The following is a 24,908-nucleotide window of genomic DNA, read 5'->3' on the forward strand; positions in this document are numbered from 1 at the left end:
GTGAGCGGGAACCGGTCTGCTTGGGGGATCCGACCCCTCGGGCGGGAGCGCCGCCGCGCTTCCCAGGCGGCGCACTATCCAGTGCGCCACCGGGCCGGCCCGAGAAATATACTATTTATCCTTCATTTCAGAAGGACGGCCTTGCTGTGTAAAGTATTCTTGGCTGGTAATTTTTGTCCTTTGGTATTCTGAATGTATCATCCCATTTTTTTTCTGGCTTTTAGGGTTTCTGATGAAAAGTCTGATGTTAGTGTGATTGGGGCTCCTTTATAGGTGACTTGCTGCTTCTCTCTTGTAGCTTTTAAGATTCTCTCCTTGTCTTTGAGTTTTGCAAGTTTGATCATAACATGTCTTGGAGAAGACCTTTTTGGGTTCAATATGTTTGGGGATCTTTGGGCCTCCTGAATCTGAAGATCTGTGACTTTTCCTATACCTGGGAAGTTTTCTGCTATTATTTCATTGAATATGTTTTCAATGCCATTTCCTTTGTCTTCCCCTTCTAGAATACCCATGATTCGGATATTTGAGCACTTAAGGTTGTCTGTTATCTCTCTTAGATTTTCTTCAATTTTAAAAATTCTTTTCTCTTTTTTTCTGGTCCGCCTTTGTTAATTCAAACAGCCTGCCCTCAAGGTCAGAAATTCTCTCTTCTGCTTGTTCTAGCCTGCTGGTTAGACTCTCTCTTGTGTTTTTTATCTCACTGAATGAATCCTTCAGCTCCACATTCTCTTTCAGGACATGATTTCTCTGTACATTTCTCCTATCAGGTCCTGTATATTTTTTCTCATTTCATTGTGTTGTCTAATCGAATTTTCTTGCATCTCATTCAGTTTCCTTAGAATTGTCGCTTGACATTCCTTGTCAGTCATTTCAAGGACTTCCTGTTCTGTAGGATCTAGAGCTTGAGGATTATTATTATTTTCCTTTGGTTGTGATGTACTCTCTTGATTTTTTCATATTTCTGGTATCTTTCCTTTGGTGTTTCATCATTGTGGCAGAGGGTATCACAGTCCACTCGTTCGACCCTCATATCTGGCCTGGATCCTGAAGGGATTGCCAATTCTGGGCAGCAGGGACTAGCCTTGGCTGGGGGTCCTACAGCACCTACCTGCTCCAGCATGGCTGACGTGGGGTGTATGGGCCCAGCAGCTCTCAGGCCTCTCTGGGAAGAGGGAACTGACCTGGGCTGGGGGTCCCACAGCACCTGCCATCTCCAGCATGGCTGACTTGGGGTGTGTGGGCCTGGTGGCTCTCAGGCCTCTCTAGTTGGTAGGGACTGACCTGGGCTGGAGGTCCCATGGCTCCTGCCTGTTTTGGTGTGACTGGCTAGGGGCATGTGTGCCTGGTGGCTCGCAGGCCTCTATGTGTGGTGGGCACTGGCCTGTGCTGGATGTTCCATGGCATACACATCCTGCCTGTTCTGGTGTGGCTCTCATGTCTCCCAAGAAGACTGCTTTTAAGTTGATGTTTGCACAGAACAGTCTTTCATATATTTGGAAAGAGTTCTATTTTCATTTCAACTTTAAAATATCAACTCCCTCTTCTCTACCCAACAGGAGCTAAGAAATGGACTGATCAGAATTCCAAAGCAACACATCTTCATCCACACAGTCAGAGAATCTGTTCTGGTGAGGAGCAAGAGCATGTGTGCGCAACATCAGCAAAGACGGGTGAAATATGACTCAAAAAACAAAGATCTACAGTGACGTATGGTTTTTTGTTTTTTGGGCAGTCCTCCATCTACCCAATTCTAATGCATATGTGTAGACACAAAGTTCTCGAAAAGATGTCATAATATCATCCCACATAAAACACAGACTGGCTTAAGCCTCTGAAGACAAACAAATGAGGCAATGATATTTCTGTCTGATGTTTCGAAAACGATTAGAAAGGTTTTTACATGGGTGAGGTTTGACACTGAAAAAATATATTCTTCCATTTTCTAAATATGTATCTTTTTTAACAAGGTCAACAATGTGAACAGAAAAAATACTTACAAATCACAGTATTTCTTGGAGTTGAAGATTTGATTTTACTTAACTTCAGAGGGCTACACTCTCCCATTTAAAAAATACATTTGGCCAAAATTTTCCTTTAGAGATTAAATACACAATATATTCATATACTTCTACCATTAAAATGAATCATGCATCATCTACAGTATGAGAAACAAAATAAAAGAAGATATCTACATAATCACTAATGATCTTTGTACAGTTCAAGGTCATGATGCCTCTTCTAAATTGCAACCTAGACAAAGGAAAGGTCTTATGGAATTCTAATATGAGGGTACTACAAAAAGTTCATGGAAAAATAGAATTAAAAGATAATGCAATTTTTTTGTAAACTTTTTGAAGACCGCTTATACTCAACAATGAACCTCCATACATAAACCCACCCATATACTATATATAAATTCACCCATAAACCAATCTCAATTGTTTTACTTATAATTTTTTTTTGTTTGTTTAAACATGATTGTTCATATCTGTGGGGTATAGGGAAATATCAATACCTGTGTACAACATGTGATGCTCAAGTCAGGATAATTAGTATATGCAACATTACACAATGTAATAATTTTTCGTGGTCTTTTACCAATTTCTTGCTAACCTCCCCTTTTCCTTTCCTACCTCTTGTAGCTTCAGTTCTGTTCTCTCCTTTTGAAAGTTCAGTGAATTATTCTTCCTTCCTTCCTTCCCTTCCATTTCCTTTTTTTTTTTTTAGCTCCAACTTAAAAGAACTACAAGCAAACTATATAATGTGTCTTTGTTCATTGAAGTCCACATTAAAAACATTTTTGCCCAGGATATAACAACTCCATAAATTTCATTAGAGATCAGTATCTTTGTTAAAAAGTTATACATTTCTCTGGTTTCTGGACAAAAATACTTAGGCTTCTTCTTCTCATCTAGTAATACAATATCAAATGGAAAACTCATGTCAATTTTTTCACTGTTTATCTGTACTGAATAGAGTTGGACGGAGGCTTAAATAGATAGTTAAGGTGTTCTCAACTCTATAACAATAAGAATAGATTTCATGAAAATGGGATAAAAGGGATTTTCCTTAGAAAAATTTTAAAAATTGCAAACTATTTGTTTTAGAGTAAACATCATTTTTAATTTAAAAATTTTAAGAATTTCAGGCTCTCTTCAAAATGATTTGATATAAGGCTTCTGGACAGACAGTAAAACAATGAACATTTATGTGTTTTTTGACCAAATGTGTGAAAGAAGATATTGTGTTCCTAGGAAATTTTAGAAGCCACAGAATCTCAGGCAATTATACCAAGGGAGAGTGGAGAGGGACTATTTTATCTTTTAACTAAGACATGATTTGTGTGTCCAGTCATGATATGATTGAATGTCCAAATGTTCTTGCCTATAACATATAAATGAGACACAAGCTTGTTCCTAATGAAACAGGTTCTTTCAAATAACCAAGATACTACTCAATATCTAAATTCCCAAACACATAAGTTTTTAAACAACAAAAGAATAAGAACATTGGCAAAATGTTTCTTGTGACATGCACACACATATACTCTATTTCTACAAGGATATAAAAAACTAATTCAGTTCTTCAAAAACATTGAAAAGTCTGCCTTCTCTCATTAAAAAAGCATACATAAAAAAATGAGAGTTCTAAATTACGTTACCTTTCAAGTCTTTCTTCAGTTTTCTGAGATCCTTTTGAAAATCTTCAAACTTCATCTGTGAGGCCTGAAAAAGGTCTTGGGGTTCGGGCAGTGGAAAAACACACTGTTCTTTTCCAGCATCCTAATTAGCAAGAAACACATACTTTTTAAACAAATTAGCATCAACAGAAATAAGAATAACACAACAGCAGCAATTGCAAAAACCAAATCAAAACAACAACAATAAAACAACTGAAAAATTACCCAGTGCATGTGAAAAGACATAAGTTTTGGGGGGCCAGGGGTGGAATGTAGTGGATTGAATTATGTCCCCCCCAAACTCACTGAAGCTTGAATTATGTTCCCCAAGTTTTATGTATTAGAAACTTACACCCCACTGTGACTGTTAAGAGGGTGGGAATCCTATTATGGTAATTGAAAGGTGAAGACTTCAAGAGGTGATTAGATTGTAGGACCATGCAGTAGTGAATGGATTAAAAATGGTGGTCAGGGCATGGTTCTGAGGGCTTTAAAAGAAGAGGAGGGTCTGTCCTCCTCTCTCTCTTGCTCTCTCTGTTCTGCTTCCACCATCTTGCAATGTGAGACCCCTGTGTTGCTGTCACCATCACTGGATGGACTTTGAACTTCCCAGCCTCAGAAACTGTAAGCAATAAATTTCATTTTTCTTTATAAATCACCCAGTTCTGTGTATCCTGTTATAAGCAACACAAACAGCCTAATACACCCAGCAAATGAAAAATACGAGTCTATGTAAAAATTATCTTACCTCATCGAAATTTCGTAGATAATATGAAACGATATACGACAAAAGGCTTCTACTATTGTCCTAGGCAGAAAGACCACAATCCATAAGAACAGATTTTAAAAATCATTAAATATAGAGTGTTAAATAAAATAAATTCTAGTTAATCCACATATATACATGACAAAATTTAGAATGAAATGCGAATATCACTTTGAATTGCCTCCTTGTATCTAAGGAGTTTAATGCATAGAAGAGACCCCCCAACCCCCAGTGTTCCAATCTAAGCTTGCAGGGGTGTTTAAGGGCAGAGTTTCAATGGTAAATACTTTCCTATTTTTATGCTCCTTCATCGAAAATTCAGTTCATTGATTTTTGTTCCATTATTTTATATTTTCATTATGAATTTTTATTTGATAATTATATTTATGCTTTAAAACTTTGACCCTAAGTGAAATAATTAAATATTGCTAGCATTTATACATTCATAAACTACACTAGCAGGCACCAATCCAGCACTATGTTTGATTGACATTCATTTGCATCTAGACTAGGGAAATGAAAAAGTTAGGTAAGTAAGTGCTTTTAAAATGCTAATGCATATTATAATTTGTTATATCAGCAACTGAGATTGAGGAATTAATACCCTTGCAGCTATAAATAAGACAATGTGTGTGGTTCTATTAAAAAATGTAAAATTGTTTCATGTATAATAGTCTTCAAAGGGTAGTTTTCATCTCCTTTCCGGTGCATTTTTAGGCATTAATTTATTTTATTTTTAAAATTTTAACTTATACATTCTAACTGTAAGTTGTACAACCTGATATTTTGACACATATATATGTTGTAAAATAATCGGGTCAGCAAGAGGCATTAATTTTTAATTAACTTTTCTGCATTGCTCTACATTAATAGTACATAATCTGAACTTGAGAGACCATACATATATTTTAGTTCAAAAAGAAACCCTACAATACAAACTACCACCTCTGTAACATTTAATATAATCGAATTTCCCCGTTTATAAAAAAGAGCAATACCTCTGCATAATGAAGTTTGACATGAAATAGTAATATATCTGATAGAGACTTCCTTCATTAAGCAGGACTTGCTTGTAAAATGATTTAAGCAGTTTGACTTCCTTTCTCTATCCTAACGTGTAAATCAATGAAATGATTGGCCTGAATTAATTAACAAAACATTTATTAAAGGCATACCGATAGGCATGCTGAGAGAAACTTCTGATGATCAAAGCACCAGCTCTGTCCATGGAAGTATACAAATAGGACTGAGGAGTGAGTACAGTTAATTTGTTTTATAGAGAAAGCACCAATTGAAGAAGACACTGCATAGCCCTTCTGAAAGTGCAAGTGAAAATAAAATAAAACAAAAAAAACCCCTTGCTTCTTGATTCAGTATTGTTTTATTAATTTATGTAATTAAGATGTAATGTAAAATAAAAATTAAACTTAATGGAGAATTTCTTTAAGAATTCCTCACATAATTCCTTTTCACATATAATTAGGATTACTGGAATCTATTTCAGATCCATAAATTAAACATTATATTGATGTTATCTATATTACAATGTTATTTGCGAAGGTAATTTGCTTTGATCCATTAAGCAGTTGCTAAGAACTATTGAACAGCTAACATATGTTTATAAAAGAGTTTTTGTTAACAAATGTGATTTATCAGGTCTATGTACTGGAAGTTCCTATGAAAATGTATATCATAAAAATATAACAGCATCTGAACAAACACAACCATAAAAATCACAAAAATCATTTGCCGTTGGTATTGTCAATGCAATTTTGGAAAAGCACAGTGTCCGACATTTCATAGACACTCAGTGAAAGAATAAACAAACTGTTGACTGACAAAAAAGATTTTTAAAAAAGTATCTCTCTCTTATGAGAGAGATTATTTCATTATCTAGGAAGGATAATCCTATACATTTTCATCTCTACAAGACAACATTTACTTAAAATAAATATTTTAGGAACATGTCCGTTATTCCTTCCTCATATCCTTCTGCGTGATGCTTCTTTTATCAGAGGAGCATAACTCCTTTATTTCGTAAGTTTACCCTCCCAGACGTTGTCTGTGACTCTGACCATCACTCCTAACCTTATGTTTCCACTGACACTCTCACAGCCTCCTAGATGTTAATTTTAACCAAACACAACTGTAGAAGTGGGATCAAAAGATAATTAGGTCTGCAAAAGGGCTCAGACATTCCCACCCACCAAACTGCTTGCACTCATCGTTGTTCTGCTTTCAAAACACGGGCCTGTTGGCCTCCACTACTCACTACGGTGAAGAAGAAAATAATGAATATACTGTCTAATTCACAGAAAACAATTAGTCCTCAGATTCCAAAAGGACAAATATTAGCACACATGGTAAAATACAGTAAAAAAAATTTTATTTAAAAATATTGTAATAGGGCCGGCCCGTGGCTCACTTGGGAGAGCGTGGTGCTGACAACACTAAGTCAAGGGTTAAGATAAAAAAATAAATAAATAAAAATATTGTAATAGGGCCGGCCCGTGGCTCACTTGGGAGAGCGTGGTGCTGACAACACTAAGTCAAGGGTTAAGATAAAAAAATAAATAAATAAAAATATTGTAATTATTCATTTGACATAAGACTCAAAATTACTCACTTTAGGAAATATTATTATTCACTAAATCACGAATATCTGATGGCCATTACTGCTATATAGCTCAGAATATAAAGAAACTTTTGACTTTAGAACAAAAAGAAATATTTACTATAACTGGTTTACAATCAAACCTATTAACTAAACAAAACACCCAATCCTCAATTTGCCTACTTCTATTCATACAGAGTACTTACACTGCTTTTGACATCTTTCAGCTTTGGGAGAATGTCTAATCCAAAACCATCTGCTTGCCCCCGAGTCTTATTTCCACCATTCATGTAGTTGCCAAAGGCAAGAACCAAACCCAGAACTCGCATAACCCCTGGGCCATTTTGTAATGTCTGCAAAAGAGGACAAAGAACTTTTTTTCCCTTTATGCAAGGTTTTCTTCAAATCATCTTAAGTAAGTGACAGCTACCCATATTGTACTAATAGTGTTTGGTCACAACCAATTTTTATCATCCCTAATTATCAGGTATGTTTTAAGAGCAGTACCTCCAGAGTTCACTTTAAAAAGCTGCACCATCAACAAGCATTCGGGTATGCTTTTGTAAGCTCAGAGATGTCAATCTAGGGCATTTCTGTGATGTAATTGCAAGGAAAACAAATAAGGCCATAATATGAGAAGTATTACAAAATAATACCATTGCATTAATTGTGCCTATGTCCTTAACAAAAATGTTTTCCATAACTTGCCAGAAACCTAAAAGCAGCCATATAGACTAATTTCCAAATTTAGGTTCAACCCCAAAATGTTCACACTCACTTCTTCCAAAGCACTACGTTTAATCTTGAATGTGCATGTCACTTCTTCTGAAAATGAGTCTTTAATAACATCTTTCCACTTTTCAAAATGATTTGCCACAACCAGAACAAATGGTACTATTGATTTTTGACAAATTGTTTTAAATGCTTATATTGGTCATTTCTGCCAAGCATTTATTCCTTGTTTTCAGAAGGACATTTATCTTCTGTTGAGTCATATGGCTGTTTCTACATCATTTGGTTAAGATAATTATTAACAATTTGTGGAGGGGTCCTTCCAAAAAATGAAGGAAAGTAAATAAAATGTCTTCAGATCACATTCATTTGGAAGTCTGATGTCTTGAGAGGAGCATGAAAAGTGGAGATTTTCTTCTGGCAAAAGCAGAAGGAAGAGAAATCTCCAGAGGCTGACATGCACTGGCCACACCAGAAACGTGGTCCTGCAGCCCATGTGCCAATCTGAACATTTGCTTTGATCTTGAAGCTCATCATTAAATGCTCCCTTCTGTGAAATTCCTATCCATCAAATTTAATGAGCACTCAGAGTAAGTAAAAGAACATTTTTCTGAAATATGGACAGCATTGAACAAAGTTAAATCTCAGAACTCAAGTTCAGTGCTCTTTGGACCAGAACCTACCTCACACAACTTCTGTAGTAATTCTAGTTTACGGTGAATTGAGCAAATGCTTTCTGAAAATGTGGCTTGGAACAGGATGCAAAAGGCTCGCTCCGAAAAGTTGGGGATTTGTGATAGTTCATAAAGGAACCTAGGGAAATAAAGCCATGTTATGAGGAAAACAGAACTCACATAAATGGATGTTTAGCCTCGTCTCATTCATACAAGTATGCACGAAACGTTTAGCCTCGTCTCATTTATACAAGTATGCACTAAAGACACTGCATTTTCTAAATGGAGAGAGCCTACTGTAGCCTGGATGCCCTCTGCATGGGCATCTGCCTGGATGTCCTAAGGCATGCTTACTGTTCAGGTTTGTCCAGAGACTTGGCATTTTCCTTGTCTTTGGAGGACCGGCCATGCTTTTCAATTTTTTCCAGTTCATCTGACTGTGCTCTCTGGAAAAAACAGATAATGATGATCTTAAAAGAGCAAAACTCTCTATATTTTCTTACTTCTTAGTATCTGTTCGTAGTAAAGCTTTAGTTAATTCACAAGGCATTTTAAAGTGTACATATATTTAATGCAAACAAGAACATCCCCAAATCTTCTGCATTAGTCCATTTCTGTTGCTTATAATAGAAATACCTGAAACTGGGTAATTTGTAAAGAAGCAAAACAGTTTCACAGGCTGGGAAGTCCAAAGCCCAGGGAACAGATGGTGAGGGCCTTTTCAGTTGGTGGTGACTCTTCAAAGCAACACAGGGTGTCACATACCAAATATGGCAGGAGCTGAGACAGACTAACTTCTTCACTCACTCTCCTCTTAAAGCCATCAGAACCATGCCCATGACCACCATTAAACCGTCACTGGATTATTCCACACACTAGGGCATAGTCCTCACAATCTGATCACCTCTTCAAGGCTTCACATTTTAATTACCATAATACGATTTCCCACCCTCTTAACACTTTTAAGTAGGGGTTAAGTTTCTAATGCCTGGAACTTTGGGAGACACAATTTAATCAACAGCATCTTCCAAGTAATGTCATTGACTATTAATGATATGCAAAACATTTATTCATTCAATTGTGTTTTAAAACAATACAGTTTATTAATGATATGCAAAACATTTATTCATTCAATTGTGTTTTAAAACAATACAGTTTTCCTTTATTACAGCTGTTTATGATACTCTCTTGAATGCAAATATTTCATTTAAAAATGATATTTCTTATTCAAAAATCAATCAAGTTAAATTTGGAAGCAATTAGATCCTAAAGATTTTATGACATTTTTAAAGAAGGCTTCCAGTCGAGATGGTGGAATAGATGGTCCCTAGCATCACTCTCTCCCACAAATCAACAAATTTATAACTATAGAAAAGCAACGACGGCCAAGGGAAGAGGAGGAGAGACCTACAGAGTACATGAAAGTGAGAGAAGCCACAATCAGAGAAAGAAAAACCTGCTCTGGCTGTTTCAAGCCCCGGCTGCTTGCAGGCTGAAGCTGCTGAGTGCTTGGAGCAGGAGCTAGCAAAAGCTTCAGCTGTGCCTTTTCAATGAAGTTGCTTAGAGGCAGCAGGGGAGAAGACCTTGATGGCCCCCAGGTCATAAAGCTGCACTCTAAAAATTATTAAGTCATGGAACAAAACTAAAAAGGTTTTGATCTTTTGGTGAACTTTCCTTTTGATACCAAAATGGCTCTAGGTTTATTTCCTTCTTAAGTGTCTCTTCTTTTTTTACCCTTCATAATCTCAAATTACAAATTTGCCATCCTATTTTTTTTCTCGCTGGGAAAGGATACTCTGCACTTTTAACATAAGGTAGAAATTCCAGACTTTAAGAAGCACAAATGTGTTTCTTTTTATAGAGCTCTTGTGTTATTTTTATTTGTAGTCTTGTCTTTATTTTACAACTCACAAAGATGTTTCAAAGAGCCAAAATACCACATTTTCTAAACGCATTAAGGAGTGAATACACCATCATATGTGGTGAGTTTGAGTCCAGTCCTCAGAACTTAAAATTCTTCCATCATTATTTTTTAGTTAAGAAGAAAGCAGCTTAGTCAAGAACTGCTGTAGAAGATAGAACCTGACAGATTTCTAGAGAATCAACAGATATCATTGAAACAACGGTAACTACTTCTTGGTATTTACGGATTCCCTTGTTTTGAAATGCAGGTTTTTAGTTGATGGCATTAACTAACAAGACTTGTTGCCTCAAAAGCAGCTTATTTTAACAGGGGAAGGGGAACAGATGATAGATCAGCCAGAGAGAAAAGCTGATCCTCTGACAGTTGCATCAATTTTGTTTTGAATGTTGTGCATCAAAATCATACAAAGAAGCATAAGAGGTGCATTTTGCTGCAAATATCCCAAGCTACTCCAAACTCTAATAATCTTTTTCAGAAACTTTAATTGCATGGTAATCATTTTCCCCCTGGTTTATTGTGGCCCTCCCAAGAATTTTAGGGGAGTAAAAACCACCTCATACCTAACAGTTACCTGTAAGAGTCAGCCTCGCAGACACTATCAGAATACCACTTATTGGGCCGGCCCGGTGGCGCACTGGATAGTGCGCCGCTTGGGAAGCGCGGCGGCGCTCCCGTCCGAGGGTTCGGATCCCAAAAAGACAATACACATCTTTCAGGCAAATAAGAGACCAGGGTCAAATTATAACAATAATATTAAAGCTAAGAATGCCAATAAGGCAAGGTTTCTTTTAAGACATATAGGTCTACACCCAAGTATAATACATAAAGGTTTCCAATCCCTATAATTTTTCTATTCTTTTAAAAGAAATGACAGCTTCTACCAGAACAGTTGGTTAGTCTGCCATCTCCAAGCCCAACCTCATTCTATACCCAAAACCTCAAAAGTAAAAGAAAAAAAAATCAAGCTTACTACAATGTGATGAAGTAATTATGTTCATTGGTTTGATTTCATGTTTTGAACTTTAGATATCTTGACATGGACTTAACCCAGCTGTGTGCTGGTGCCTGGGCTGAGTGACTAGAAACCCACTCCACAGGCCCAGTAAATCTTCCCAGATCTTAAAATACAAAAACAAAAATGCCTCAAAAGGCAGCTATAGAGAAAAAAGATGGCCAAGGTAAATCAGAGTGATAATTAAAAATACAGGAGATGGATAACATTTCTTGTGTCTTTAGAACAAAGCGATTTTCTGGCAGTGCTCTAGAGTCACTCAACAGACTACTCAGCACATATGAATTACTAACTGATTAGTCCTTTCTACCCTGCACTCTCAGACCATTTCTGCTCACTTCAGAAAGAAATGAAGCTTTCTTTGTATGCCTTATGGCAAGTAGAGGGAACTGTCACTTTGTCTCTGTCCCAGACATAAGCTCCTCTCTTCTTCCCCACAGCTGCACGTGCAGGATGCTCTCTCTCTTCTGTTTTTTTCTTCTCCTCTCTGGAGCTTAGTTAACTCCATCCAGGTGATCTCTGTGCTCTCACTCTCATACACACACACACACACACACACACACACACACACTGTCCATTCTCATTATTCATGGTAATGGACACTAAATTAGCAGATAGCAAACCATTACAGCTAGGGAAAATACAAGGTTCCTGTAGCCCCAGGAGTCACAACATTTTCATCAATCTATCAATACATAACTTTGTTTTATGTTTAAAGACACCTTTTAAAATATATGCTGTTGATTCATTAATACTAAACTTATGCCCAATAGCATCATAACTCATGCCTGAACAAAGCTTATCTAACACACAGATTTTTCCCCACAAGGCACATAGCTTTCTTGTGTTTAGGAATACTACACAGCACTTCAACTCTGCAAAATCACTAACATAAAGCACAAGATGCAAAAACTAAATAGGCTGCAAAAGGGATACTTGTTAATGGTATGAGAACTGAAAAAAGGCAGAATGCCCCCTTGTTTGGCCTCAGCTCGTAGCATGCATGTAGGGAGACTCAAATTTTTCACCACTCAGCACAAGACCATGAAGAATCATAAAAGCCCCATGGATATTGATTTTGGGCTGTCAGCAAATTTGCAAATATGGAATCCACAAATAATGAGGATCAACTTAGTATGTGTGTGTCTGTGAATATCCACGTGTATATGCAAGGGTACTTCAAAAATTTGGGAAAAAATAGAATTAAAAACAATACAAATCTTTCCATGAACTCTTTGAAGGCCCCTTGTATATGAGAGTTAGTATAAGTATATACCCTTGAACCCCTTCATTTTCTCCTTCAACCAATTACATCGGAAAAAATGTATCTCTTTTCATTCTAAAACCAGAGCAATGGTGGATATGCAGAAAGATGATGGTGGTGTCCCTGAAGCCACACATTCTGAATTTTTAAGTGTCTTAAAGAAGCAAGCGTACCAATCTCTACAGCCCTGGACACATCTATGAAGTCTCCTCACAGCTTGTATATGCCCCCAAGTTGCAAACATGCAATAAACACTGTTTAGTAAAGACTGTCCATAATTGGAGTAATATACCTATAGTTTTATTTCCTGAATTTTTTTGTATTCAAGATTTAAAATAGTCATTTGTGAGCTAGGCCATAAACCAAACAACTACTTACAGTCTAGTGTGGTTGTATTTAAAAGGATCAGATTTGTCAAGTGCCAATGTTCAGATGGCACCCTCTCCTATTCAGTCTGACAGTGCTTTAGGGGAGGGGAAGAAAAAAAAAAGAACTTGACCAGAATAGCATATAAGTCAATAGCAAATGAAAAATTATCCAGTTGAAGTGTCCAGGTGGGGTACCTATGAGGAACGTGAGACAGGCTTGGAGTCTGTACACTCAGCAGATGAATACTGCCCGCCTGCTGCCACAGCCCACTGGCATCATGAGTAGGAAAACAGCTGCTGACAAATCCCAGGCCTGCCTTCAGGAAGTGCACACAGCAGGAGACAAGTGAATAAACTCCCATGCACCAGTGTGAAGGGTGCTGCTCTAATGGAACTAAGTAATGGTGGTGTGACAGTGAGGCCTGTGAGGACTTGGAGGCTTTGGAATCTACAAACAGTTCTGGAGAACTGCTAGGGCAAAAGATAAGTGACTGGGATTCAGCTACCCTCGAGTAACACATGAAGAGGTGCTTGAGGACAAATCTTCAGAGGAAAGACAGAAGCCAGCCAGGGACAGAGAGGAAAACAGCTGCTGGCAAACCCCAGGCCTGCCTTCAGGAAGTGCACACAGCAGGAGACAAGTGAATAAACTCCCATGCACCAGTGTGAAGGGTGCTGCTCTAATGGAACTAAGTAATGGTGGTGTGACAGTGAGGCCTGTGAGGACTTGGAGGCTTTGGAATCTACAAACAGTTCTGGAGAACTGCTAGGGCAAAAGATAAGTGACTGGGATTCAGCTACCCTCGAGTAACACATGAAGAGGTGCTTGAGGACAAATCTTCAGAGGAAAGACAGAAGCCAGCCAGGGACAGATCCTGGACAGGACTCCCACTTCTCAGAACAGGTGGTAGGAAAAAGAGGAGCCAGTGCAGATGTGAGAGAAGAGGCCAGAGACACCTTTGTCCTCAGGCTGGGAGCAAAGTTGGAAGGAAGAAAACCCAGGACTTTGACACAGGAAAGAATATCAGAAAAATCTCTCATGTTGGTGACCTCAATGTTGTCAATAAACGTGGAGGTGAGATCGTCTCCCACAGGTGAGGAAGTTCAGGGTGAGGACGATGACTTAAAAAAAAGAAAGGTCTGGAGGAGCCTCTGTGTGAGGAGCACAAACAATGAGAGAGAGCAGAGCAAAGGGGCTAAAGTTCCAGCGATGAAGCAGTCAATAAAAAGAGAGAGGAGAGGCTCCTGGGGATGGCAGAGATCAGAGGGGAAATCAAGTTATTATTAAAGTTACTGGAGGCATGATGAAGGTAAAGGACAGGTTCAGAGACATTTTATGGCATAGATGAAGAGAAAAAGTCCCTCCTAAGTATCTTGCAAAGGGTAACCGGCAACATGCATGCCACAGCTGAGCAAGGTCCCCAAGGGTCAGCCTCATGCTGCTCCAGGTCCACGTGTGTCAGCCCTAGCTCTCTCTAAGGTGATAGAGCAATGGCAGCTCTCTCCCTCCCCCACCATGCCCTTCCACATGTGGATTCCTAGCTCTGGAAAGCTTATTATTACATGATCAATCATCACCGCATGGCAATTATTTTCTGACCAAAGACCATTTTCCAAATACTTTTCCACGTACCGTCACTGTGATTTTACACTTACTTTGGTGACTCCCTGATTAATGCCTTCTCCCTCAGAAAAACAGAAATATCCAAGATAGTACGGGGAAAAAATACTTTGAGCTGCATTAATCTGAGAAAGGTTCGTTAATAAGGAGAGATAAGTCCTGTGTTTTCAACACTGTGCTGGCTCTAGATGGATGGAGAAGGACCAAGTTCATTCATTTGCCTCTGTTTGCTCTGCTCTTTGCATTCGAGTCACTGCTGAAGCACAGGCTTCTATGTGCCCAATAACTCACACATCCAACCAAGTCTTCTTCTCTGGAATAGCTTCACTCACTTTGGCTGGATACTCTTGGTTGAGATTAGGTGTAACCTCCCCTGCTGTGATCACCCTGACCCCCATTATAACTAGTCTCTCTCCAGGATGATAGCACAGAACCTTGTATTTGCTTTGTTTTATACTAATCTCACCACATTGTCTTCCTAGTGAGATATATATGTGTGTGCATGCACATACATGTATACGCACGTGTGCACGCATGCACACACACGTCTGCTTCTTCAGCTGACTGGAACTTAAGTTTTTTGAGGAAAAGGGCCACATCTTATGTGTCTCTATGATCCTAAGGACTAGTATGGTTCATAGCATACAGTTAGCAGTCTAGTTGTTTTTTAAACATTGAGAAATTAAATAAGATTTTTTTAGATTTTTCAGTTTTATTGAAATCTTACATGAACAAGAAATTGGAAATACAATCACATCAAAGGACAAATTATTACAGCTTTGACATTTAAGACAAACAAATTGTGTAGGGAAGATTTCAAAAATGTGTGAAGTTATAAGAATTTTAAAACACAGTTAACCTACTTCTAGGAATGCAAAATATACAATCATAGGTTATTTTCAATACAAGGAAACAAATTTGTATGCTTTCAATTCTTTTTCTTTTCTTGTAGTATACATTTGCATTTTAAAAATCAATAATAATTCCTTGATATCATTAAACTTTAAACATGTTTTAATTCCTCCAATTCTCTCCCCTTATTTTTTTCTTACAATTGATTTGTTTACATCAGGATCCAAATAAGTGCTGCTTCTTGCTTTGATTGCTATGTCGACTGTCTCTTAAGTTTCTTTTAATCTATAATTTCCCTCTTCATCTAAATTTTTCTCCTTTACCCCTTTTCCCAAGGTCTAGATTTGCTGGCTCCATTCCCATGGTGCCATTTAACATGTTCCACCATCCCCTGCATTATTTAATGATTGGTTGCTGGATCCCAAGGCTTGGTCTCACTCAGGTTAGATTTAGTTTTAGAGGTATGTGTGCTTACTGCAGGAGGCCCATTATGTCTGATCATCTCTGTGTGACATTAGCAGACATTGGTGATCACTTGCTAGATCCATTCTTTCAACAGAGGTTTGCAAAATACCATATTTGAATAATTTTATTCCCTACTTATTCACTAGCTGGAATACTTCAACAGACAGAAATGTTCCCTCTTCAGATATTTAGGGTTGCCCTAAGGAACAATTCATATAGGAAAGACAGGACAAATGCTTGACTCTTCTCTTTTCCTTACTAGTTTTAGAAAAATGAATTGTTTCCCTTTCATCTTCCAAAGAGACTGACAGTTTGTTTGCTTTTGTTTCATTGTCATTATGGGGTTTTGTGATGGTAAGGTTTGGTTTCTTTCTCTTGCTTATTTGCATCTTTGTACTACCAGTGGGTTTTCTTCTTTGTTGTGTATTTGTGGCAGTGATTATTGTTATTTGGATCCCAGATGCAGAACTCCTTTGGGGATTTCTTTCAGGGCTGGTTGTGTGGTGGTGAAGTCCCACAGTTTCTGTTTCTCTGGAAAATACACTATTTCTCCCTCATTTCTGAAGGACAGCCTTGCTGGGTACAATATTCTTGGGTGGCAGGTTTTTTTTTTTTTCTTTTAGTATTTCACATATATCACCCCATTGTCTTCTGGACTGTAGAGTTTCTGTTGAGAAGCCTGCTGTTAGCCTGATAGGGGCTCCCTTTAAGGTGAGACACTTTTCTCTAGCTTCTTTTAAGATTCTCTCTTTGTCTTCGAGCTTTGCCAGTTTTACTCTAACATGTCTTGGAGAGGACCTTTTTGGATTGAATCTGTTTGGGGATCTTTGACCTTCCTGGATATGAAGGTCCATGTCTTTCCATATATCTGGGAAGTTTTTCATTATTATTTCACTGATTAGGTTTTCCATTCCTTTTCCTTTCTTTTCCCCTTCTGGAACACCCATGATTTGAACGTTTGTGTGCTTAAGGTTGTCTGCTACCTCTCTTAGATTTTCTTCACTTCTTGAAATTCTTTTTTTCTTTCTTTTTTTTTTTGGTCCATCTGGGTTATTTTGAAAAGACTATCTTTGAGATCAGAAATTCTTCTGTGCTTGTTTTAGCCAGCTGCTTAAACTCTTCATTGTGTTTTTTATTTTACTGAGTGAATATTTCAGTTCCATGAGTTCTGCCACATTCTTTTTAAAGATATTTATCTCTTTGTAAATTTCCTCCTCTAAATCCTGTTTGTTTTTTTTCTCATTTCATTGTGTTGTCTGAGTCTTCTCATATCTCAGTGAGTTTCCTTAAGATTGTTGCTCAGGGGGCCGACCCCGTGGCTCACTTGGGAGAGTGTGGTGCTGGGAGAGCAGCGGTGCTGGGAGCGCCGAGGCCACAGGTTTGGATCCTATATAGGGATGGTTGGTGCGCTCACTGGCTGAGCGCGGTGCAGGTGACACCAAGCCAAGGGTTACAATCCCCTTACCGGTCACAAAAAAAAAAAAAAAGATTGTTGCTCAGAATTCCTTTTTAGTTATTTCAAGGGTTCCTGCTCTACAGGGTCTGGTATTTGGGAATTACTGTATTCTTTACGTGGTGTCATATTTTCTTAGATCTTCTTATTTCTAGTATCTCTACATTGATGTCGGGTCATCTGGTAGAGTAACTGCTTCTTTTTTATGTAGTGAGCTTTGAGGAGACAGCCTCTTCTTTTTCCAGTTTCTGATGGTGACTCTCCTTGTGTCAATGCAGTCAAGTGTCTGGTGGGCCGCTTGTATGGTGGCTGTGGCTACTGCTGTGGCATTGAGCCACTTTTGCAGCAGCCATGGTGGTGGTGGCTGTAGTGGGCTGCCAGGTTGAAGTCTTTTCAGTATGCTCCTTGCCTACTTCCAGGCAGAGGGGGCTGCCCTCAGCTCCTATCTAGAACCCCAGGTATGCTTGTCTGCTTCCAGGTGGAGGGAGCCGTGCTTGGCTCCTGCCTAAGTCCCTGGGCCTAAATCAGTAATTGAACAGGAAAAAAAGAAAGACTCCCAAATCAGGGGGAAAGAAAGAAGGTACAAAGAGGAAGGATAATAGTGAGAGGACAATACAAAAAATCATATTGATGACAATGATGTGCAGATAATGCCAGTTGATTAACACCATCCTAAGAGTATATTGAGGGTCCTTAAGAGGTCACATGAACTCCAAAATAGTTATGCACACATGAGACAGAATTAGTACTTTCAGATGCCAGTAGACAAATAGGTGAATAAAGAAGAAAGCCATACCCAGCAAAGGCACATATGAGTTCATTCATCTGCATTCACTGAACGCAACTCCATTGTGCACCCGTCATTCATACCATATGCAGAAATACAGAAGAATGAGGTCTAAAATATAATAGATTTTTCTAAACAATGGTAACCAAATCTACAAGATTCTGCTCTTCATTAATAAACCATGACCAACTGCTTCAAGCCCATCATCTTGGTTTCCTTCTTGCATAATATGAGAGATCAAGCAAGTCTGTTATTTTCTACCTGTTAAAGCCCATGTTATTGCTCTTATCTATAACCATACAACTAATCTCAAACTAGTGATTGAAATTTGTACCAGAACCCAGAAGTCATCTGGATAATTTTGGTTTTGTTTGAATTCCAAAGTAAACTTAATCTCAAATGTTCTTTTGTGGCCCACGAGTTTGATATAACCATAAGGGTCAGGCTTTAAAAAGGTAAATTTTAGGGATTTATTTATTCAAAGGCTTATTGTTTACCAGTCATTACACTGGACACTGGAAATAAAGATGATCTGTGTTGGGCTTCAGATTCAAGCAAAAGCCCACAATATACCAAATTGCTCGTAACACCACGCCTGTTTTCTTTTCTTTTCTTTTTTTTTTTTTTGTCTTTTGTCTTTTTCCGTGTCCGGCAACGGATTGCAACCCTCAGTGTTGCCCCCGTACCGGACTGGGGACCGGCAACGGGACTGCAACCCTCGGTGTTGCCCCCGCGCCTCGCTCAGCCAGTGAGTGGGAACCGGTCTGTATGTGGGATCCGAACCCTCGGGCGGGAGCGCCGCCGCGCTTCCCAAGCGGTGCACTTATCCAGTGAGCCACCGGGCCAGCCCTGTTTTCTTAAAATTTCTATAGCTACCTTCTTCCATTATTTTAAAGATTTTTTATAATTTTCTATATACGAAGGGGATACTAACGATATACCTAGTGTTTCCCTAGTGGTGATGAGAGTCATTTGTTGAAATAGGTTCATTCTTTGTTATGGCTAAAGACATGGGCAATTAATAACGCACATTCAACTTGTAAAACTTTCCTGTCCCAGGCTTGTTAACTTCCAAGATGCAATCACTTCAGTCTTTAGTACTACAAGGACTACAAGGATTATCTTTTGGCTACCTCTTTCCTTTTACCGCATATCCTTTCCTACTCCCATCCTGATCTGCAGAAGATTTGTACCAGAATATCCCTTTTTCAATATTTACTGTATTTGCCTGTAAATACAATAGAGCCTAGTTGCTGCTAACCTGGACGTTTTCATGAATTTCCAAAGATTCACCATACCTAAAATCCAAACATTCCTTTTATCTAACCACAGGTCAGTACAGACTAAGAATGCAGGCTGACATCACTGATCTCACCAAATATTTTGACTTCCACTACCCCAGACCCAGGTTCCCCCGCAACTAAACTCTACTATTTCAACTCCTGGGGAAAATTATTACTTCTACGGAAAGGAAGAAATCTGTGGGGGAAGGGAGAAGAAGATATTAATATTGACTGATACCCATTTCTGCTGCCTGAGTCTATCAATGATGCTACTAAGCAAATGCTTCTCAAATGGCATTCTAACCCTGAAAAAAATCTCAGAATCAGACTACTTCCTCTCAATCTCACTGCCACCCTGGAGCCATCTGACCACATCCATCCCAGCCACACTCAATCTCTGCCCCTCCCCTGACTCCAATTCCACTATGCACTACTTTCCAGCAACACAGAATTCTCTCACGAAATACATTGTAGTTTTCCACATCTATGCCTTTGGTCAAACTGCCCCATCCGCTGGGATGTCCTTACATCTTCTCTCCTATGTAATACTATCCAACATTTAAGAACAACGCCAAACACTGCCTCACTGTGAACACTCTCCCAGCAATGCCAGGATCAAGTAATTATTGCCTCTTCAGCAAGTATCCCACTCTTTCCACAGAACTCTATCCTAGCACTTATCACATTGGGCTGTAATTATTTAGTTTCATATTTTTCATCCACATTTTACTCAGAGCTCTTCAAAGAGGTGAATATAACATTCATTTTTATAACACCAATATCTAGGATAGTGCCAGGCAGATAGTAGGCCTGCTCTAAATATTTACTGAAAACAATCTTAGATCTATGGTTAGGTTCTCTCATTTTATTTGACTATTCTTAAAAAATCTATACAGAAGTTATGTTATGGATGAAACAGCATTTTGTGTGTTTGGGGACTTCCCAGCACTTATAAGGAAAAATACATCTCTGTTATTAAAGCACCCCTAAAAATATATTTTTGCACATTACATATTCCAGAGTTTAGGGGTTGTCTGTAGACTGCTTGTTGACTCAGGCCTCATCTAATCTCAAAAACTAGGCTTTCAAGAGCTATGCTTTTTTTGTCTGCAAACACTATAGTCCCACAGATCTTTCTTCTCTAGGTACATTAACAACTTTAATATCTTTAATTGTCAAAGATTTAGGATAACCTGCAAAATGGTGATCACATACACCACAGCAACCTACAGTTTTATGTCCAAAGGCTGAATGGCTCTTCAGGGACATGAAAGTCTTGAATACTTAACTGTATGTTGGCAAACTTGAGAGAAAACAAGAGGTTCAGAGCCAAATACACAAGGTACCATCTGGAATCACTCAACATCCTAAATGAGTTCAGTGAAGGAAAATGTGACAGCAATTCTACATCCTTATTAAGAGAGTTGACTATTTATTCCCTTAATAAATTTACTTTCAAGTTACATTTCAGTTGTTGCAATCATGCACAACAAGGAGGGAAGGCTGATGACCGTGTCAAGCTAAACACATCAAAACCATCAAATGTTTTTAATATTCATGTATAATTTAAAGGCAGGACTCAGTTTTAGTAATAACTGAGGTACGCAGCAGGCACTTATAACAATTATGTTTGTTACCATTAAATAATCTCTACCTTACATGACCATACACACACCAAACCTGAAAATCTTCTACCTAAACTACAGTATTCCTAGTCTTAAGTATATTCCTGTAACATAAGCACAATAAAGGGATAAGGCAGAATAAAGTCTAGTGAACATTTATGGCACCAGGATGGCAAAATTTATTGTGGTTGCTTGCCAACCACGCCATTTCCCTACTGCTTGCCTGCCGTCATGGAAAATTACTGGAAAATGTTCAATATATGTGTGTCCTCCCTGAAGAGCTGAATAGTTATTAAAGAGGGAATCTGCAAGAGACACTTCCTGTACTCTACCAAGCTAAAATGGTTGTTAATGTTCTCAAACAGAGAAACTGGAGGCTGATCATGGAAAAATAGAGTTTATATAAAAACAATGGCTGATAGAGGCAGATGGGAACTTCTAAACAATTGAACATCTCACACAAGCATGTGCAGTTCATGTTCTTCTGAGAGGAAAGCTCCTGAGAGACCAAAGAAGCTGTAATAAAAGCAGAAGAAAACAAGTGTTTCTATTATCAAACAAGGTTCACATTTAACTAAAACACAAGAAAAAAATAGCAGGAGGGATCAAAGCCAAGAGTAAGCCAACATAAAAATATTCCAAAAATATTTTTTATATTTATTTTTGACTTATTCTCTAGCTACTATTATAAAGAAATTTAGGACCACAATAATAGCAATCTTTTTTCCTTTTCCTCTCTTTTTAATAGCAGAAACCTTGAATATGTGTTTATTTCAGGTCAGTGTGTACTGAAGACCGGCCTGTGATTTATAATAGGTCAGTGGTGGAAGCAGCATTTCTCAGGGACATGTGAACCTGGCAGAGGCACAATACACCAACCCTCCCTCCATTATTCCCAGTCCACCAACATTTGTGCTCCTAGCTGCAGACAGACACTGTCCTTCCCCTCCCCAAACACCACAGCCTACACAATCCATCCCTCTTTTTTAGGGGGTGGGACTTAAAGTGCGTTATTATGTATTTTGTTTTAAACTAGTATCCATAAAATGTTAGCACTTAATTCTTATAAGAAAATTAAAATTCTATGCATAATTTTATTTTGCAACAAATAAAATTATATTTTATGCAACAAAATTACATTTTCCTTGCAGAACGGGAATATGTACCCAGCATATTTCCTAGCAGCTTACTACATACAAAAACATAAGTTGTGAAAGAAAACTTGTATACATAAAGTATTTTTTTAGGAAGCTAATATATGCTATTGTTTTATATACATTATTTTTAATGTTTAATTAAATATTTCATACTATATTTTAACATACACATTAATATATACAGAGTTGTCCAGGAATGGAGCAACCAGGCACATCTAAGAAAATACATACTGCAACTTTAACAAGTGTTCACTATTTTGGAAAATTTTATTAGTGGTGATAAAGCCATTCTTAGCTGCTGTATTCAAGGTAATTATTATACAGGGACAAACACCTGTCTACTTCATTATATTTTCTGATTCAATCATATAATCATTTACATAACTAAAGGCATCGTTTAATATTATACATTACTTATTTCTACTTTATATTATTTGCAGACATCAGATGATTTTGTTATGTATGTAGACAGAATGTATTATCTATAAAATTATTTTCAGGGTACGGAAGGAGACGTTATAAATATTTGTTAGAAAAAGGAAGCATTGGATGGGTGGAATTGAGAACTAGATGCCTGGTCTGATGGGTACTCATCCAGGATGACTTACCTTTCCTCACATAGTAAAGACCCCCAGAAAGGAAAACGTAAGTGGTAACAGTGGTAACCTGAAGGGCAAGTGTTGCAATGTGAAGTGACATAGCAAATTTCAAGATGAGCAGATGGATGGGGAGAAGGAAAAGGTCAGGAACAGGAAGAAACACCATAGAGCTCTAAGAATAATCTCTGTTTAAGTCTTCTTTAAGGAGTCTCCATATAAGGAAGACATTAATCTTGATGTGCAAATAGGTAGGTGTTGGGGAAAAGTGCAGGGGCGTCAATCCAGGCAGCTCAATAACTGCATCTTTCCTGGGGTAACAGATTCTGCAACACACCATGAGAGGCTGTGCTTTCTGGCTCAATGCAAAGGAAGCAATAGTCTTTATTGTAGAGGCTTCCAGCCAAGATGGCAGGATAGACAGTGCCCAGCATCACTCTCTCCCACAAATCAACAAATTTACAGCTATAAAAAAGCAGCAACAGCCAAGCTGGGGCCGCAAGAACTCAGGGGAAAAGGAGGAGAGACCTACAGAGTCCAGCAGGAGAAGCCATGATGAAAGAAATTACAAAACGATCTGACCGTTTCAAGCCCTGGCTGCTTCCAGGCTGGAGCTGCTGAGAGCACAGAGCGCTGAACAGGAACCAGCAAAAGCCATAGCTGTGCCTTCTGGATGAAGTTGCTAGGAGGTGGCAGGGGAGAAGAGGGCCTTGGTGGCCCCCAGGCCAGCAAGAGCACTATTAGGGTTTCCATGGACCCACACAGAACTGAGGAGCCACAACAACTGAAGAAAAGGAGCCACTCAGAGGCTGGTGAGTCCAAAGCAAGACCCATCCCATTGGAAGTGTTTGCAGCATGGGCAGTGGGGGAGATGGGCCCACTGGGAGAACACTGGGGCACAGCAAGGACGGCTGATCTGCCCCCTAGTCAGTGCAGGAACAGTCAAAGGAGACTGTATAGGAATGCAGAATTGCATAGGGCGTAGTTTGATGAAAAGACTCAGGCCCAGACCAGAGTTTCCACACAACCCAGGTGCACCAGATCACATGAGAGATAGAAATACCTACAAAGCCAACCACTAAACCCTGAGCTGCATAGAAAGCCTTCCCTAGGGAAATAGCAGTGAAGCAGCAATTTAGCTAAACTACAGAGCTCAAGTACTGGTTCCCAAAGGAAGTTCCCCCTTTTTAGAAGTAATGGATTAAAGAATTAAATATACATCCTGAAACAATAAAACTCCTTAAAGAAAACATAGGGGAAATACTCCAGGAAGTAGGAGTGGGTACAGAATTCGTGAATAGGACCCAAAAAGCATAGGCAACTAAAGGTAAAATAAACAAATAGGATTATATCAAACTAAAAACTTCTGCACAGCAAAAGAAACAATCAACAGAATAAAAAAACAACCAACAGTGTGAGACAAAATATTTGCAAAATACACATCTGACAAAGGATTAATATCCAGAATATACAAGGAACCCAAACAACTTTACAGCAAAAAAGCAAATAACCCAATTAAAAAATGGGCAAAGAAGCTGAACAGGCATTTCTCAACGGAAGATATACAAATGGCCAACAGACACATGAAAAAATGCTCAATATCACTCAACATCCAGGAAATGCAAATCAAGACCACTTTGAGATACCATCTCACTCCAGTTAGGATGGCTAATATCCAAAAGATTGAGAATGATAAGTTCTGGAGAGGTTATAGAGAAATAGGAACTCTCATCCACTGTTGGTGGGGCTGCAAAATGGTGCAGACTTTATGGAAAATGATATGGAGGTTCCTCAAACAATTGCAGATAGATCTACCATATGACCCAGCAATTCCACTGCTGGGAATATACCCAGAGGAATGGAAATCATCATGCCAAAGGGATACCTGTACTCCAATGTTTATTGGAGCTCAATATACAATAGCCACGAGCTGGAACCAGCCCAAATATCCATCATCTGATGAGTGGATAAGGAAACTGTGGTACATCTACACAATGGAATTCTACTCTACTATAAAAAAAGAACGAAGTACTACC

General features: G+C 38.5%; 1 protein-coding gene across 1 annotated transcript in view; it reads right to left on the reverse strand.

Moving 5' to 3' along the window:
• Positions 1-24,908, reverse strand: part of LOC103606333 (formin-2-like) — a gene marked incomplete at its 3' end in the record, with an annotated part of 94,470 nt that overhangs the window by 39,993 nt on the left and 29,569 nt on the right. The window contains exons 3-7 of the mRNA XM_008590950.1: positions 8,820-8,911; positions 8,475-8,604; positions 7,266-7,412; positions 4,428-4,487; positions 3,662-3,782 (exon numbers count right to left, since the gene is read on the reverse strand). Coding sequence (XP_008589172.1) covers positions 3,662-3,782; positions 4,428-4,487; positions 7,266-7,412; positions 8,475-8,604; positions 8,820-8,911 — 550 coding nt within the window. The remainder of the gene's footprint in view (positions 1-3,661; positions 3,783-4,427; positions 4,488-7,265; positions 7,413-8,474; positions 8,605-8,819; positions 8,912-24,908) is intronic.

This window comes from Galeopterus variegatus, unplaced genomic scaffold (assembly GCF_000696425.1).
Source record: "Galeopterus variegatus unplaced genomic scaffold, G_variegatus-3.0.2 Scaffold6482, whole genome shotgun sequence".
Lineage (NCBI taxonomy): Eukaryota > Metazoa > Chordata > Mammalia > Dermoptera > Cynocephalidae > Galeopterus > Galeopterus variegatus.